At 48.0% G+C, this 17,756-nt stretch overlaps 1 protein-coding gene across 1 annotated transcript in view; it reads left to right on the top strand.

Annotated features, from left to right (window-relative positions):
* The window catches only part of Adam12 (ADAM metallopeptidase domain 12), a 312,949-nt gene that overhangs the window by 275,112 nt on the left and 20,081 nt on the right, over positions 1 to 17,756 (top strand). The window contains exons 15-21 of the mRNA XM_050137344.1: positions 5,208 to 5,316; positions 5,421 to 5,619; positions 6,935 to 7,012; positions 10,306 to 10,414; positions 13,271 to 13,406; positions 13,998 to 14,106; positions 16,307 to 16,480. Coding sequence (XP_049993301.1) covers positions 5,208 to 5,316; positions 5,421 to 5,619; positions 6,935 to 7,012; positions 10,306 to 10,414; positions 13,271 to 13,406; positions 13,998 to 14,106; positions 16,307 to 16,480 — 914 coding nt within the window. The remainder of the gene's footprint in view (positions 1 to 5,207; positions 5,317 to 5,420; positions 5,620 to 6,934; positions 7,013 to 10,305; positions 10,415 to 13,270; positions 13,407 to 13,997; positions 14,107 to 16,306; positions 16,481 to 17,756) is intronic.

The raw sequence follows: 17,756 nt of genomic DNA, 5'->3' as shown, positions 1-17,756 counted from the left end.
GTCATCCTCAGCCACTCCCCACCTTATTTTCTGAGACAGAGTAGCTCAAGAACCTGAATGCTGGCTTGGCTGGACTGGCAGTCAGGGAGTTCCAGGGATCCTCCTGTCTCGACTTTCCATTGCTGGGATCACAGGCATGTTCCGCCAGGCCAAGTTTTTTCCGTGGGTGCTGGGGATCGGAACTCAGGTCCTCACGCCAGAATAGCCAATACTTCGCCCATTGAGCTGTCTGTCTCCCTAGCTCACTGTCTCAAGATTTTAGATGTTGGCATCCCAGACATAACATTATCTGCAGTTCAAATGGGTACTGAGCTTCTTATTCCAGTTCAGTCTTAATATTCGGGAAGCTTTTCCGTTGCCATGGCATGACCTTTATTCCTGCTAAAATACAGCCAGGGTTTTTCCTCAGGCTGAAGATTGCCTTTCAAGCAGTGCTGCCTGCCAGAGCCACTAGCCTAGTGATGGAGACAATTAGACTGTTAACATCATAGGTATGTTACATGATCACCGCAGGCCAAAAGTCACTGATTTTTCCCTTGGAGGGGCCCCCAAACTTGCCGTAAGTGTCCATCTCGTCAGTCACCAGATGCTACAGTCATCGATTTATGCCACATCAGCTGACCAGATAAGTTTTATGGGATCGTAAATATCCAGTGTTTATCTACAAGGCTGGTTTAAATGAGCCCGATTAACTTGAAATCCACTTCAGGGCCTTGCATGTACTGATGGCCTACTGTAACTGACGGTTGCCGAGTGGAAGAAAGGATATTTTGCCAAGAGGCCTATTGTTGGGGAACCAGGAAAGCCTTGTTCCATCGTGTGAGAAGGAAATGATGGCATTTGTTCATTTGGGCTTCATTCCCTGGAAAAGGCAAAGGTGACGTGGAGAGAACGGAAGGGGCAGATGCTACCTGCTTATGTCAGTGCCTTTGTCTGTGGGTTTAAGTGACAGGAGTTGACAGAGAGAGAGGAGCGGACTGGCCCGGACTAGAGCAGCGTGTTTGCAGATGAAGATCGTCTCAAGGAGAGGCTCAGAATGAGTAAACTTGGGGCTTCATTCAAGGCGCTGTCATCTTCACTTCCTCTTCAGAGGACACCATGACATTGAGAACTTCCAGACCCAGTTACAAGTGTGAGCCACTGTGCTCAAAGCCAAAAGTGGCGATTAAAATGCAGAGCAGCGTCAAGACTCCCTCCGAAAGGCTCGGCTTTATCTCCCGCTAGTGGCCAAGCACTGAGCGTTCCCTTATTAAGAACTCAAAGGCTTTAATTGATGTAGCACTGGAGCGATAAGAAAGCTGTTGCCGTTCTGCCCACGAGAGAGAGAGAGATGCAGTCTCTCACCTTCAAGAAAACACACAGTGCAGAGTTTTTAAGCACAGTGACTTTAAGCCTGCATCCCTGCCTTTGCCATGCCTTACATGCCAAGATCTTTCAAATTCTTCGCCATTCTGCCTCAGAGACAAGCACCAGCTGGCAGCTGGCATACAAAAGCCATACCAAACACTAGCGTGTCACTCTCCTTATGGACTCAGTGAGAGGCTGAGAGTGTCAGCTCAGAAGGTCGTCTGTGATTTGGTTTCCTTTTTATCCCTTTCTCTTGATGATGGATCCTTTGAATGTCAAGATGTGCCCCATTTAGAATCCCTCTGCCCCGCTTCTGAGGTTTCGGACTTGAACTTCACCTCTGAGAGAACAGCAGTTTCTTTCCCAAAAGCAAATCCTGTCTTCATACATGCAGCTTTACGCGGAGCGACATGACAGCGTTTCATCTGATGCCAGGGAGCAGGTGAAAATCCACAGCTGCACAAGAGAACCCTGGGGAGAAGTGTCCACGGCCCTGGTGCTTCATTTGCTGAGCACAAATGGCGGTCTCTGGGAGTGTTGGAGATAGGAGGCTGGCCCACTGGCCTTATGCTCATTTCTTCATGAAAATCTGCTCTTTGCAGTCAGTAGGCAATATAGTAAATACAAGGGAGACTCATGAGAGAAAGAGGAACATGAGCAAGGATTATGCCCAGCCAGCTCCATGAGAAGGGAGAAGCAGAAGAAGGCCCTGAGGGACCCAGAAGCTCTAGATCCATTTAGACCAGTATTGACCCTATCCTGTGAGATAGATTGCTCTGGCCAGAAAGGAGTCTTAAAGTCCATCCCTCTGGCACTGCATGCGAAAGTCAGCACTTCCCTGACCATGTAAATGGTACTCCTTTAAGAAAAACATAATGTTCCCGGAAGTAGGAGTATAGTAGATACACGAGGCACAACCGTCAAACAATCTCATGTCTTCTACACTGCGACTTATTATCAATAAAGCAGATTTCACTTCAGATCATCAGAGGAAACCAACCCCTCTGTACTGGCTCTCCTATAAAGGGAGTTACTCCATGGGAGGGTGTGGCTGCTGAGCTGCACTGGAGGGAACAATGCTAAAAAGTGCCCATGAGCTCTAGCTGGGGACATATTGGTCCCAGAAAGCAGCCTTGCAAGTTGGAGGTAGTCAGATGAGGCATGAGAACTGGACTAAGTTTCAACCGTTCACATCATTGTAAGTTTGATTCAACTTAATCTTTAGCCTTGAAATCCCTGTTTCATTCCCCAAAGACTCTATAGTAGAAAACATTAGACAATGGGATGAGGACCAGCATTTCACGTGGAGCTCTGTTCATTCCTTCCTGCCTTCCTGTCCCACCCCCATCATTCAGTTAAAAGAGCAGCTTCGGGGTGTTGATGGGAACTGCCAGTCTGGGACTGCTGGAGGATGGAGAAGGGAAAACATCATTCTGTGCTCTCCACAGACAGGAACACAGAAAAGGTACAGGGTGTGCTAGAGACATCGTCTGGGCCATGGTCAGGTGCCTCTTGTCTCCCAGTTTACAGTAGCAGAGGAAGTCATGGCCCTGCCCTCTTCCATGTGTCCATTTCCTTTGCCTCATCACAAGTCACTGCTAAGGTCACTGACAGAGACATCCTGCTTACGCATGTGTCAGCAGCAACCTGTGACACAGAGCCTCCTGCTCCCTCAGCGCTTCCTGGTAGAGACACAAAGTTAATCTCAGGGGTCTGTATTGTTCAGGCTGCTGGGGAGAAAACTATATTGGCCAAATTAATTGAAACTTGTTATCTTAGAAACTGACATCTCTTTACAAGTCATTTGGGAGGGGGTGGCATGTCTGTGTGTTCATATGCAGGTTTTTTTTGTGCATGTGGGCAAGATATCTCATGTCATCCCCAGTCTTTATTTTCTGAGATAAACTCTTGCTAAACCTGGAACTCAGCAGCTTAGTTAGACTTAATGGCCAGCAGGTTGTAGGCATCCTCCTGTCTCTACCTCCTCAGCAGTGAAATCAGAGGTGCGTACCTGGCTTTGTACAGGGATGCTGAGGATCTGAACCCAGCTCCTGAAAATCACTTTACCAATCCAGCCGTCTATCCAGTCCCTCTCTAAACGTCATCTTTGGGGATTTGTTTTTGTCTTTCTTAGGAAGAGAAGGGTCAACAAAAAGGCGTAAACCTACCTAGTGCCTCTCTGTACTGTCTTTCCGCTGGAGGAAAATCCCTCTAGACACACACAGACTCTATGTGGGTATTGCCCAGTGGTCAGTATCTAAGAAAGAAGCAGGGAGCAGCCAGCATCATAGGCAATCAAGCTGTTCTTCAGAAAAGGGCTGGTGGACACAGACTCAAGCGAAGGAGATGAGACTCTATATGGGAGAAAGGGAAGGTGATGCTCAGAGACCAAGTGGTCTCTACACAGCATTAGTTCCGGTTGGGGCTGGTGTGCCTTAGCCAGGAGCTCCAGGAGACCTGTCTAAAATGCTTACGAGGAGTAAAGAAAGGAACGTGCCAGGTATGGTGGCACACACCTTTAGGTCCAGCACTTGGGAGGCAAGGGCAGGTGGATGTCTGTGAGTTCAAAGGTAACCCAGTCTACATGATGAGTTCCAGGAGGACCTACATAGTGAGACCCTGTTTCAAAAGAAACAAACAAGCAAGCAAAGAGGAAGCAGAGGGTCTGGAATGGGATGACTAGTCCAGAGGTCTAGAGCAGGCACAGGCCTATCTCACATGGAAAGAGGGTGACAATGGCGAGCAGTGTGCTTTTGCTATTGAACAAGGCACCCATTTCTGCTAGGAGCTGATAAGGGAGCAGCACAGGTTAAAGAACAATAGGTACCCTTGCAGAGGAGGGAGGGAGTCCTGGCCTAGGACCAAATCTGATTGGACTCTTGATTGCATTGTCACCTTGGAATGCCAACAGAGACTCCCTGGAGCTGGGAGCAGAGAATAGGGCAGGCCGGGACTTTGGGAAGTCACCTCCTAGTCATTGAAAGTGCTGTGAAGGGAAATATCCAAACCAGATGCTGGAAGGGGAGACAGGCCAAAAGCACATGGCCAGGCTTGGTTTGGCCTGCCCCATTCCTCTGACGCCCTCACTGTTACCAACAGATACCTTTGAGGCTGCCGTATAAGAGCCCTCCAAAGCTTTCTCCTGTAGCTCTCAATTCCTTTATTCTCTTTCCCTGGCAAGAAGAGGTGGTCTTAAGAGGGGTCACTCCATGACCCACAACCATCAGGGCATATCCTGCTGTGTACCCTGACTATTGGCTCAGAGAACAGAGAACAATCTACGCAGAAATGACGGTTCCCTGAAGATGGTGCTTACTCTTGGAGCTCTCTAGGACTGAAAACAAAAGATTTCTGCATCCCTCTCACTCTCCCTCCTCCCACCTTCCCATTCCCCCCCAGTGCGCGCGCGCGCGCGCGCGCACACACACACACACACACACACACATTAGCCATCTCTACTCCTTGGAGCCTGCCTAGCTTGTCTTTTCTCACCGGAATTGAGTGGGATGTCGCTACAGAGAGTAGCTTCCCCTTGTCTGCAGCCAGCCGGCCAGCCAACTCCTTCCTGCTCCTGACCAGATCCGATTACACAGTCCAGCCTAATCTCTTGAGAGTCTGCGCATGCCTTGGGTCCCAAATCGAAGCCTACAGCACAACACAGAAAAATGAGTGGGCTGAGCCAGGAAAGGATGCCAGCTGTAGGTCCTCCAGGTTGGCAGCAGCCCCCTCCTGAGCCATCTGGGTACCGCGTGCCACTTCTCCACACATGGAATACCCTTCCCCTTATCCCCAAAGCCCAGTGCTGCTCAGAGGAAGTCAGAAGCAGCAACGAGGAAGGTGCCGTTGTTCTTCTGTTCCAGGTGCTAAACCAGCCCCTGGCATCTGCTTCGAGAGAGTGAACTCCGCAGGGGATCCTTATGGCAACTGTGGCAAAGACTCCAAGAGCGCCTTCGTCAAATGCGAGATGAGGTATGAGGCCACATTCCCTGCCACGGTGGCGCTGAGCCCATACACATGGCAGAGGCCACCCCACACCGCCCCTGTTCTGAGCTTGTGTATTCTTACCCTTCCAGAGATGCCAAGTGTGGAAAAATCCAGTGTCAAGGTGGCGCCAGTCGACCAGTCATTGGTACCAATGCCGTTTCCATAGAAACAAATATCCCACAGCAGGAAGGAGGTCGGATTCTGTGCCGGGGGACCCATGTGTACTTGGGCGATGACATGCCAGACCCAGGGCTTGTGCTTTCAGGAACAAAGTGTGCAGAAGGAAAAGTAAGAACCCAGTTCTCACTTGCATCCTAATGTAAGTCTGGAACACAGCCACGGAAGAGCCTGCTTAGGAACTGGGGGAGGGGACCAGTTGATCTTCCTAAAGCTCCTCAGAATATGGTCTCTGGAATCCAACTCTTTGTACCTAAAAGAAAAAAGTCAGCCATGCTGAAGTCCCAGTCTGACCTTTGAGACACGAGTTAGGAGACCTGGGGTTTGTTTTCTCCCTTTAGGGGAAAGTATTTCTTCCCCCTGGGCCTCAGGGGGGACCTCCTGCCAGGAAGTGACCTCAGAAAGAAATACGGCAGTGGAGCATCTTGCTTTGGGGAAGTGGCAGAGCTCCTTGGGGGCCTGTTCTCGCCTGGGCAAAGTGGGAAGTCAGCGGCATCTTCAGAGACTCTGTAGCGAAAGGAGGGGCACAGAGTGGGGGTCAGCTGAGAGATGGAAGGGGGTCCTTTGGGAGAACAGGGAGGAGGAAGGCTGAGATGCTTTTGGAGTTAAAAACAAAACCAAAAATTTTGAAGAAGCAGGATTTTTGAGTTCAGCCACACTGGTTTATATATGGGCATGTGTGCAGATATGAGTGTGGGTGGCTGAGCACTGCTGACAGAGGCAACCATTTCCAACTAGCCAAGGCCATGCAGCAAATAGAAGCCTCTACCGTGCCTAGATAAACAGTGCCCTGGGGAGCATCCCTGTGGATTCTTTGTGTCACTAGTGACCCCCAAAGCCCTACGCAAAACTCATAAGAAAATCAGTTATAAGTTCTCACTTCCACTGAAACCATCTTCTCGATATAAAAGAGCTCAATCAATACTGTTCACATTGGACAAGTGTTGAATCCTACCCCGATAGCCATATCTGCGGTAAACAACACAAGTTGTTATGCTCCATCCATGCTCACGAAAATGAGAGCCTTCTCCAAGTTTTCATGCTTTCTCTTTCATGTTATATATGGAGGGTATGTCCATGTTTGTCTGTGACCTGGGGAAGCCGGAGGTCAACTCTGATCTCTTGTCTAGTGACGGCCACTTGTTTTTTGAACAGTCTCTCACTGGAACCCAGGGCTGCTAGTTAGGACGTCCAGCAAGCTCCAGAGATTCACCTTTCTCCACCAGCACACACGGCCATGCTCGGGTTTCTGTTTCCGTTTCTGTTTTTACATGGGCTCTGGGGATTGAACTCTGGTCCTTAGGTTTGCACAGCAAATATGTTGCCAACAGAGCCATCTGTCAAGACCCCCTGCTTTCTCGGTTTCGTGTGCCTGTGTAAGGGTGGGGAGCAGAGGTACTGAGGCATGTGCTGTGTTCTCCCACAGATCTGCCTCAATCGTCGATGTCAGAATGTCAGCATCTTCGGGGTTCACAAGTGTGCCATGCAGTGCCATGGCCGAGGGGTAAGTAGGATTTGCCACCTCCACTCAGCCAGCCCACAGCACTAATCGTTTGCAGCTTTTCTGATGGATTTATTTTATATGCATGAATGTTTTGCCTGAGAGAGAGAGAGAGAGAGAGAGAGAGAGAGAGAGAGAGAGCGAGAGCGAGAGCGAGAGCGAGCGCGCACTGGTGCCTACAAAGGCCAAAGAGAGGGTCAGAGTCCCCAGACCTAGAGTTACAGATTGTGAGCCACCATGTGATGCTAGGACCAAACCCAGGTCCTCTGCAAGAGCATCAAGTGCTCTTAACCACTGAGCCATCTCTCCAGCCCCTCCAACATCTCTCCTGTAGCTTTGTAAAAGTTATAGTAGACAGTGAGCACCTCCTCAACATTTTCTTCCAGAGGCGTTAACTGGCTCTGACCTTTACATAGCAGGAGAAATGTCACTTTCATTTAACAAAGAAAATCAGATTGAGAGGTAATTATCTTTTGAATTAACATTCTGTGATATAAAGAAAGAATTTTGTCATCTTCAAAGTAATTTCGAAGCTAACCTTGCTTCACGAAGGGCTCGCATTAGCATTTCAAGCAGGGCTGTCCCTCTTGCTCCCAACAGCCCAAATATGTTTCAACCAAGATGCTTGCAAAAGGGATTAAAATGAGGACATCAGATCTACCGAGCACGTGTTCTTGAATGCCCTTGCCATGGGTTTTGACTACCACATGCCGCTGAGTTCTGAGAAGCTTTAGGGAAGAAAAGGACTCTAATTGTTTAAAACGCAATTTCGTTTTCCTGATGCAGTTCATTTTTTTTCCAATGGGATTATATTAATCTTGATTAGTTGCACCAGTGGCTCATTTGTCCTCCTGGAGCTTTTCTACAGAAACCAGACTCTCAATTGTATTTTTAGACTATCTAGACACTTGGGATTATGGAGGTCTTTGCAAAATCACCACCATGCTGTAACCATAACAGATTGCCGGGCTGCCTCAGACAGGCGCACTGATGTTCTGTTCAGCGGACTCAGTATCAAACGGAATCTCTTCATGTCTTCATTGGATTATAGATTCCTCTCTAATGGCAAGAGATGAACAAGCCTGGCCCTTTTGTTTTCGCGACGATGCCAAGGCCAGTGTGATAGTGAGGAAGTGTCGATAGTTACCTTGCTGGCTCAGAAAAAGTAGGGCAGAGGTTTCTCTTTGTGATACCTATGGGGACATGCTGATTTGGAATAGCCAGCTACGACTCTGTGTGGTAGTTCATCTCAGTTGTGAACTTTGTGAGATCTAGAGTCACTTGGAAGATGGACCTATGGGCATACCTGTGGAAGATTACCTTCCTAGGTTAATTGAGGTGGAAACCATGCCCAGTGTGGGTAGCATCATTCCCTGGGCTGGGATTCTAGACTATATAAAAAGGAGAAAGTGAGCTGCACACAGAATTCATGGCTCTCAAATTCTTGACTCTGCACATGATGTGAGCATCTGTTTCAAGCTCCTGTCTCCATGACTCCCATCCATGGTGCACTTGGGACTGTGAGCCAAAATTAACTCTTTAAGTTTATTATTTCAGGGTATTTTATTACAGCATCCAAAAGAAACTAAGACATTTTACTACAGGTAGCTGACCCAATCCCTCTATGATGAGACCAGGCTCACCTCATTCCAAGTGGGGAATCTGGACTGCAAATTCCTGCCTCAAGCTAAGATCACCCACACCAGGCAGGGTGTGAGTCTCTTGGGTGGTCTGCAGCACCTTTGCCAGGTATCGAGGATGTACCACAGACACTAGAGAGCAGTCTGTCCCACTCACTCCCGACCAGCCCAGTTTATGGTGGATATACAACCCTGCCATGTGAGCCTTGCCTCATCACTAAAACAAAAGAATTGCGTTAATCCATCCCTTACAACCCTTAGAAAGAACTCTGCAACTCAGTGGCCACAGGTGCTCTGCAAAAGAAAGAACCCTGTTTAACAGGAGTGTCCTAGAAAACATCCCTGCTTCCCGTGGGCTCCATTGACTGTCTCCACAGAGGAAGCAACTGGACAAGTGCTTGGATCCTTCACAGAAGCCAGTCAGAGCAGGGAACCATTACAAGCAAGACACAGGCTGCAAATGTTTTGTTTGCCTTCAAATACTCAGGCATATTTGACCCCAGTGTTTTTATACAGGCCCTAGAGTTGTTTACCAGTTCCACTGACTTCCACACAACAAGCGAGCCACCCAGAAATTCATCGCCTGTAATTTGCAGTGTTTAGATGGAAGGGAAATACAGATACCAGACAGTCATCTGGGCTCGCAGTCCTTGATCTGGGCAGCTCTCCCCAGTCATCCTACCACTGTCCTGCCTCTCCCTAAACTGTCAGGTGGACTTTTGTTCAATGCTCCCAAAGCTTAGCCTCCTTTTCAGAAGCTTGTAGCTCAGTTGGTGGAGTGTTTACTGAGCATGTGTAAAGCTCTGAGTTTGATCTCCAACACCTCATAAACTAGGGATGGTGAGGCACACCTAGAATCTCTCAGCACTCAGAAGGTGGAGGCAGGAGACTCAGAGAGAAATTCGAAGCCACTCAAAAATCTTCCGTTTTTCACATTCAAGATCAATTGGTTTATATCCAGTTTGGTGAGCTATGTAAACATCAACAGTGGATCCAAGCAGAGGAACCACTGTGGGTGACCCTTGGCGAGTAGATGAACAGACTTCTGAGTCCTTCCACTGGAGCTCTGGTCTCCCATCAGAGTGCATTATCTGGGACCAACAAGGGCAAAGGCACCCTTTCCTGCCATCTTCTTCGCAAGGAACACTTCCACTGTCTTTGCCTATCATATATTGTGACAGGGAGCCAGGTAATGGCCACAAGGGGCTGAGAGAAAGAACGGGCATTTGGGAACAACAGCGGACTCCCAGGAATGTTGCCAGACCCCTGCACACTTCCATGGGCATCAGAAATAAGAGGTCCAGCTGCAGACCTACTTCCCTACCCCAGACTGCTGGATCCTCCCTGAGCCTCCCAGAGAAGACAGATTTATGCATGGTCTTCTGATTCTGTGTCCCTAAGTGGGTTCCCCTAACCACCGAGAAGGGCAGCTCCACAACTTTCCTGGGGAAACCAGGAAAGGGGAGCCGGCTGTCAACAGCAGCTCCTGAGCAGAGGCAGGCTGTGCCGTTCTCCTCTCCACTGGTGCGATGCTGTCTCTTGGTCTCGCATTTACTGAGTCTACATGTGTTGCTGAGGGGATCTGGCAGAGTACCCTGGTCTTGTGTGTTCTGACCCTGTCCCCTCTGGATGTTTTTCTCCCCTTCTGCCCCAAAGGTGTGTAACAACAGGAAGAACTGCCACTGTGAGGCCCACTGGGCCCCTCCTTTCTGTGACAAGTTTGGTTTTGGAGGAAGCACAGATAGTGGACCCATCCGGCAGGCAGGTGAGTGGAGCCTCGGCATCGCTGGGAGGGGATGCTGAGCTGCTTAAGGCCCGTGGGTACTGGGCAGGCGTCCCCACAATAGGACTCTGGGTGCCTCTGGCCCAGCCTGAACCTTTCAGGTTCTAAATGCTGGCTCCCCCTCAATGCAGGTAAGGCATTGTGTTGGCCATTTTCTCTCCCTGTGGCACTTTTCCCAGCTAAGGCAATGGCCACAGTGCACTACCAAATGCGTATGAATGTCACTGGCATATCGAAGGATTTTGTAAAGGGTTGCTTTTGTGTGCTGCCACCCAGAGCATTTTAAAACTCTGAACAGAGGAGTGATAGCAGGGGGGGGGGAGGAGAACAAACAAGAACAGCAAAAGTATGACAGCTACCTCTTAATAAAGAGAATGGTCACCACTAGAGAAGGCTCAGCTGCTACGGTGCCAGCCACTTATACTTGAGTGTGGATCCACAGAACCCACAGGAGAAGTTGAGCGTGATAGTGCATGTTTGTAATCCCAGCATTGGAGAAGCAGAGATAAGAAAATCCCTGAGAGGGCTAAGGTTGGAGCCTACTCAATTGGGTGTTTATCTAGGGTGCATGAGGCCCTAGCTCAGTGGGTCACAACCCTTTGGGCTTGAGTGACCCTTTCATGGAGCTCACCTAAGAACATCTGCAATTCCTAGTGCTTGACCTGGCTCTTTGGAGCCCATTCCCTATGGAGGGATACCTTCCTCAGCCTAGATACAGTGGGGAGGGCCTTGGTCCTGCCTCAGATGATGTGACAGCCTTTGTTGACTCTCTCTAAGGAGTAGATGGGAGTAGGGGGAGCAGGAGGAAGGCAAGGAGAGGGAACTGGAATTGCTATGTAAAATAAGATTGTTTTAAAAATAAAAAAAGAACATCTGTAGATCAGATATTTACATTATGATTCATAACAATAGCAAATTAGTTATGAAGCAGTGAAAATAATTTTATGGCTGGGGGTCGCCACAATATGAGGAACTGTAGTAAGGAGGTGTAGCCTTGGGAAGGTTGAGAACCACTGCTCTAAATTTAATCCCCAGAATGACATAGCTGTCATCCTAGCAGTGGGAATATAGAGAGCCAGGAGGATCAGGAGTTCAAGGCTATCCTAGGCTACATAGCAAATTCCAGGCCATCCTGGACTCTATGAGACCCTGTCTCAGAAAAGAGTCATCTATAGAGAGATTGCAAATACAGAGAACTGACTGTGCCAAGGCCTGGGGACAGGGTGAGGCAGGACAGGATAACAGTCACAACTCCCAGGATACAGATTGGACAGTAGAGTCATGATACTTCCTGGAACACTGGCTGGACAGCTCAGCAGATGGCATTGCTATCTATGGCAACAGGCAATCCTGATGCCACTTAGGGTCTGGCAGGACTTTGATTGGGTCACTTTAAGATGTAAGGTTGATGCAAGGGATTGAAAATTCCCTTTTGAGGTTCTTGCTGGTCATTTTTTACTTAGATGAGGCCACAGAGTTTAGCTGAAGCTCAGGGCTGCAACTAAGCCTAGGAAGAATGCCAGTTGACAAGAGCCCAGCAACGGTACCCTTCCAGTCATGCAGATGGCTGGAGGAAGACAGTACTGGTAGACCCCATAGGACTCATTGGTTGAGGACAAAGTACAGAACAAGGTGGGTGCCAAGACATTGTGCCCAGAGCTGAGGCAGCTGCTACTTGGATTAGCAGTAACTGAGTGCTGAAGGGAGACAGGAAGAGGGTAAATCTGGCTCCCCAGCAGTCTACACGGACTGTTGAACACCTAGGGTATGCAACTCGACCTGAACATCCCTGGTTGACATACAGGCTAGTTAAGGGCTCCCTGTTCCCCAGGACTTCACCATTCTGATGAGCTTCCAAGGAAGCCTCCTGTGAGTCCTAGCACCTCCCGGATTACCTCTGCCTATCACTGCAGTCAGGAGGTAGCCTGATGGATTACGTGTTCTCCTACCCACATGTGCTAAATAAAATGGCATCAAATTACAAAAGGAAAAAAATACTATTTTTTTTTTAATCTCAAACTAGCTTGAAATTTGCTCTGTAGCCAAGATAGCCTGGAGCTACTAATCCTCCTGCCTCTACCTCCCAAGTGCTAGGATCACAGGTGTGTGCACCATCACATCTGGTTTGTGGGGTTCTGGGGATCAAACTTAGAGCTTCTTAAATGTTAGCTATACACTCTATGAACTGAGCTACGGGCCCAGTCTCAGCCCCACAGGTAAAATTTCATGAAGCATGCACGGGCATTCTCCCAACAATAAGGAGCTTGCCCCCAAAGGCAGTATTAAGTCCTTAACAGACAGAAACCAAATCCAGGGTAACTTCATTTAGGGTGCTGGTTTTTTTTTCTTTTCTCATTCTCTAATTTGAGATGCCCCAAGATGAAGTCTCTATCAAGAACAGATAAAGGGATGACAGATAAAAGTAAACTCCAACTTGAGTGTGAAAGCAGCCTAGAATCAAGGAGATGTGGGGAGGGGTCAAAGATGACCTTTGGGGAGCCCCCAATCCTGATAAGATGGTCCCCTGGTACTTTGTGTAGCTCCAGGGCCCACTCTGCCTAGGGGAATCTGTGTGGCCCAGCCAGGGTCCCACCTACCAGACCATGTCCCTGCACTAGCAAGTTCTCAGCTGTCACAGATGAGTAATGGTGGCATGGACCAGAACTCCAGCACGACCTTTGAAGAGAGACTAATTTATTAGGATGTCGTTCAGGGATTTACGTGCAGTGGTTCTGTTTGTTCCTTTAGAGCTTGCTCTGCCATAAATGTCACAGTGCGATGTCTTCTGTATTTTATTGGAACGGCCCCCTCCCCTGAGCCAAATGTGTTTTGTTTCAGATAACCAGGGCTTGACTGTAGGGATCCTGGTGAGCATCCTGTGTCTGCTGGCCGCTGGATGTGTGGTGTATCTCAAAAGGAAGACCTTGATGCGGCTGCTGTTCACACATAAAAAAACCACCATAGAAAAGCTGAGGTATGTCCTCTCAAGACATGATGGCTTCTCGCCACGTCACCCTCGGCCAGGGAGGGAGGCAGATTTTCTGGATAGTAACACTAGGTCTTTGGGTTGATTTGGTTTGTTTGGCTTTTGTAAATGTCTGCCAGGCCAGCTGTCTCTTTGACTCTCCCTTCAAACCCTGTGCTGTCCATTACGTAAATAAGCAGGGTGCTGGTGAATTCCACGGATGGGTCTGCTCTCATCTTTGCGTTAGCATTAACAAGGCATGTGGACCATGGAATGTGTTCCTCAGATGGCAGGGCTTGGGGCCCCAATGTGCTGGGAGACTATTGCTGAAAGGCCAGATTCATGAGAAACAGCCCCTGTGTGCCCAAAGCAAAGTCTCTATGATCTTCGGTTAGCTAGTTTGATAGGCCAGTGGCCGGAGAGCAGAGGTTAGCATTCATGTTCAACTCATAGGCATGTTTTTGTCCCCTGCATGATTGGCCATGGAGATATATAAATATATAGATATAGACAGACACATATCAGCAGGAACAGGATATGAGGAATTATAGCAAGGAGGAGGACAAACCCTTGCTTAGCAAATGTTGGGTTGCCTTACAGGTGTGTACACCCTTCTCGGACACCCAGTAGTTCTCACCTTGGCCAGGCTCACCCCACCCTCGGAAAAGGCCTGCTGATGAACCGGCCACCACATCCCAACACCCCCAAGGTAGGTCACACAAGGACATTTTGTCCTGTAAAGGCATGGAGTTTTATAGAACAAGGTTGCCTGGGAAAACAGGGCTCCATCATGCCTGTGAAATGCTTAGTCAGCACACTTGGTTCAGCCATACCTCACTGCCCCTGCAATGATCAGGGCCCAGAGGCAGGCCCCAGAGGAATCATCTGAGGTCCCTAAAAGGTTCTCATAAGGCAATCAAAGTCCCCATATTGTGTTGTATTTGGATACAAACCAAGTCAATCTCTACGGTGACCTAGACCTGCCAGGCTCTCAGCAGCCACACTGGGAATGCAGCCAGAGCAGACTCCTGTTTCCAGGGGTCACCAGCTGTGCCTAGGTGAGTTTTCTGGCCTGGATCTAAGTTCTGCTGACCTAAGTGTTGCCCAGGACTGTGGAATCCATGTTTATACTCCGTTCTTTTAAAAAGCTATACCCTTGTCCTTGGGTATCCAGTGGTTCCCCAATGCCTCAATGTTTTGCTTATCCACAAGAATTCTTAAATATTGAACTCCATCATGGTTTGGATGTGAGTTCAACACTGGCCTCTGGGTGGTGATGCCATTTGGTGATGTGGGGGAAACTTCAGGTAGTCGACTCTCCTGGAAGGAGGTCAATCCCAAGGCAGGAAGAGGGGATTTGAAGGCTGTACTGGTCCCCCATCACTTCCTCCCTTCCTTTACCTGTCCATCCAAAGGTTCTGCACACACTTCTATCCAGCTGTTCGACCTAAGGGTGTGGGGCCAGGCAACTGGGGACTGAACCTCTGAAGCCATTAATTAGCCTCACTAAACCTTCCTTCCAAGCCACTCATCCAGGCACTCTGTCATAGCAAAACAATGTCGGACTGAGGCCAACTCGGACAAACTGAAACAGGGAACAAGACAGGTGCTACGAAATGAGAAATAACTGAAAAGAATATTATCACCAATGCAGCAGGCAATACACTGTTTTACTTCTCTTGGTCTAAAGAGTAGAGGTTGGCCTTCTAAAAGGGAAGCCATGGCTCCCAGTAAATGTGCCTCCCTTCGTCTCCAAACCTGGACCCGCCAGCTACAAAGGTGTGTTTTATGGGAACCAAAAGCAAGATCTAAACACCGGAAATGACCCAGAGGTCTATCAGCAGGTGAAAGGATTAACAGTGGCATGTTACACAGCGGCTGCTACTCAGCAAGAAGAGAGTCAGCCACCCACTGGCATGACCTCAGGGGTAAAGCTCAAAGTAGCCATGCCCAGCCAGAGAACCCAGGCAGAAAAGGAGCACAGACTCCACGGTGCCATTTCTATGCAACTTTAAAACATAAAAACTCATTTAGAATGATACAAAGACGATGCCAAGGTCTGGGGGGAAAGGCGGGGTACGAAGGCAAAAGTGGCAAGGAAGCTCTTCTGGGTGATAGAGACTTTGTCATAATTGCTCTAATAGTCCCATGGGTATGAACATCAGTCAAGCCAGGCATAGTGGCCCATACCTATAATCCCAGTACAGGAAAAGCATCTTCGGTTCAAATCACATAAACATGGATAGGTTTAAAAAAAAAAAAAAAAAGAAAAAAGCTGAGTAAAGAAAAAAAAATCACTTAATTCAATTACCTGGGTATCATCCCTCAGTAAAGTTATTTATAAAAAGAAAGAATATGGGGTGCCAGGTCATGCTGCACCTGCTCTGGTCCTCCTTCCAAACCCGAGGGAAGCTTGTCCAGAGATGAGCACCTTGCCTCCGGGGCAGGTAGTTCTCGCATTACCCTTAGCGTGTGCACACTGAGCCCATGCCTTCTTCATGTTCTCGTGATCCAGTCTGTGTCTTCATACTTGGTACTTTGTTACTCAAACCAGCTTGAAGATTGATTGATTGATAGATCGATCGATCGATCGATCGAGGTAGAATCTTCTATTTAACAACACTAGCTTCAAATTCTCAGTCCTCCTACCTCAGCCTTCCAAATGCTACTGCCACCAGCTTGGTTCTTAATGTTTGTTTGCTTGTTTGTTTTAATCTATATAAAAATCATCTCTCCATTTCAGATGTAAGGGATGCTTCCTTTAGAATTTTGAGGTGTAAATAAATAAATACAGTCCTTCATATGGACACCGTGGACTTCCCCTCCCCACTGGTCGTAGACTAGGTAAGGCTGTTCTTTCCTCAGGGAATGAACTCCATCAGAACTGACTCTCTGCTTTGACCATGCAGGACAGGCCGTCACTGCAAAGCCAGAAGATTGACATCAGCAGGCCCCTCAACACTCGAGCCGTCCCTCATCCCCAGTCACCTCGGCGAGTGCTCCCACCTCTCCACCAGTCCCCACGCGCACCTAGCGGCCCTGCCAGGCCCCTGCCTGCCCATCCTGCACTCAGGCAGGCCCAGGTATGCCTCCCATGCTGACGGGGTGGGATGCAGTTCAAATCCAGGCGCTGCTAGTTGCTAACGTGTAAACTTGGACAAATTAACATACTGATTTATGAAATGGAATTCAGCTAATCAGATGGTTAACAGAGCTAATCCACATACAATGCCTACAGTAATTTTTAAAGTATTCAGAATTGTTTCCATGCCCATGCAATTTATCAGCTAAGCCAGGATTTAAACTTTTTCTACCGTGAAGGCTTTTCACCTGGAGGAATTTTCACCGGACTCTGGGTATATAGGTAAGAAATGATAGGAAAATATTAACAATCTGTATTTTCTCAATTAATTCTTTGTTCTGGGGGAGCAGAGAGCCTTCTGTGTACAACAGAAGCATGGCAATCCCTAACGCTCTTCAATCTGAGCCGAGGCGCTCTTGGCAGTGTTTGTCGGTGGTGTATGGTGTGATCTTTTGCATCGCATGTTCAAAACTGAGGCTGCATTGAAGTCATGGGCTGCGACACAGGCCAGCGCTGCCAGACCACCATAGGTTCAGTGCACATTTAGCTTTAAAATAGCTTCCGGTTGCTGCATGTTGAGTTAATGGCACACAGCTGAAGAAGCTGGGATTTCAAGTGAAATATTTTGAGACTAGTAATGGGTACTGTTGGCAACTCGAATAATGAAACAGAATCGTTTTTAAATGCTATTGTTATAGTTTCCTGTGGGATTATTTTTATATATGTATAATTACGTCTTTAGCATCATTGAGGTTATTCTCTGTGCACATAGCTTTACAGCCTGATTCTGCTGTAAAGCTGTTTCTATATACCTTGGCATTGCAGAGCCTATAAAGTGTTCTTTAAGCGGCATCATGCCGCTTGGATGTGGATTAGCTTTTGAAGAACCGGTGAGTTAGTGGATGTGGTTGATTGCTGTGACTTTTGCTTTATAAACAGCTCTCATTTGGAAAATCTAGACAGATGCATTTGGAGTTCCTTTAGGGAAGATTCAAGTGAAATATCAGATTGAAAACACAAATCTTCAAGTGGTCGGACAAAGTTAAATGTTTGGTTAGAGTATTGCATGCTCTCGTATTGGTACCAATGAGGTCATGAGAAAGACAAAGGTTGGTGTTTCAAAGCTTTGCTTATTTGATAGGTAAACTGCAACATCTTTTTCTGTCCGTCCAGCAGTTCAGTCTTCTCCTGAGAGGGGTACTGAAGTGTCCCTGAGCCATCAGTTTCTGTTTCGATTTAAACATTTCTTAGTATTTGAGGTTCATTTATCCAAAGTG

The sequence above is a fragment of the Alexandromys fortis genome, unplaced genomic scaffold (assembly GCF_014885135.2).
Source record: "Alexandromys fortis isolate MF-2015 unplaced genomic scaffold, M_Fortis_MF-2015_v1.1 scaffold_3, whole genome shotgun sequence".
Taxonomy (NCBI): Eukaryota; Metazoa; Chordata; class Mammalia; order Rodentia; family Cricetidae; genus Alexandromys; species Alexandromys fortis.
This window is presented reverse-complemented; position numbering and strand designations above follow the sequence as displayed.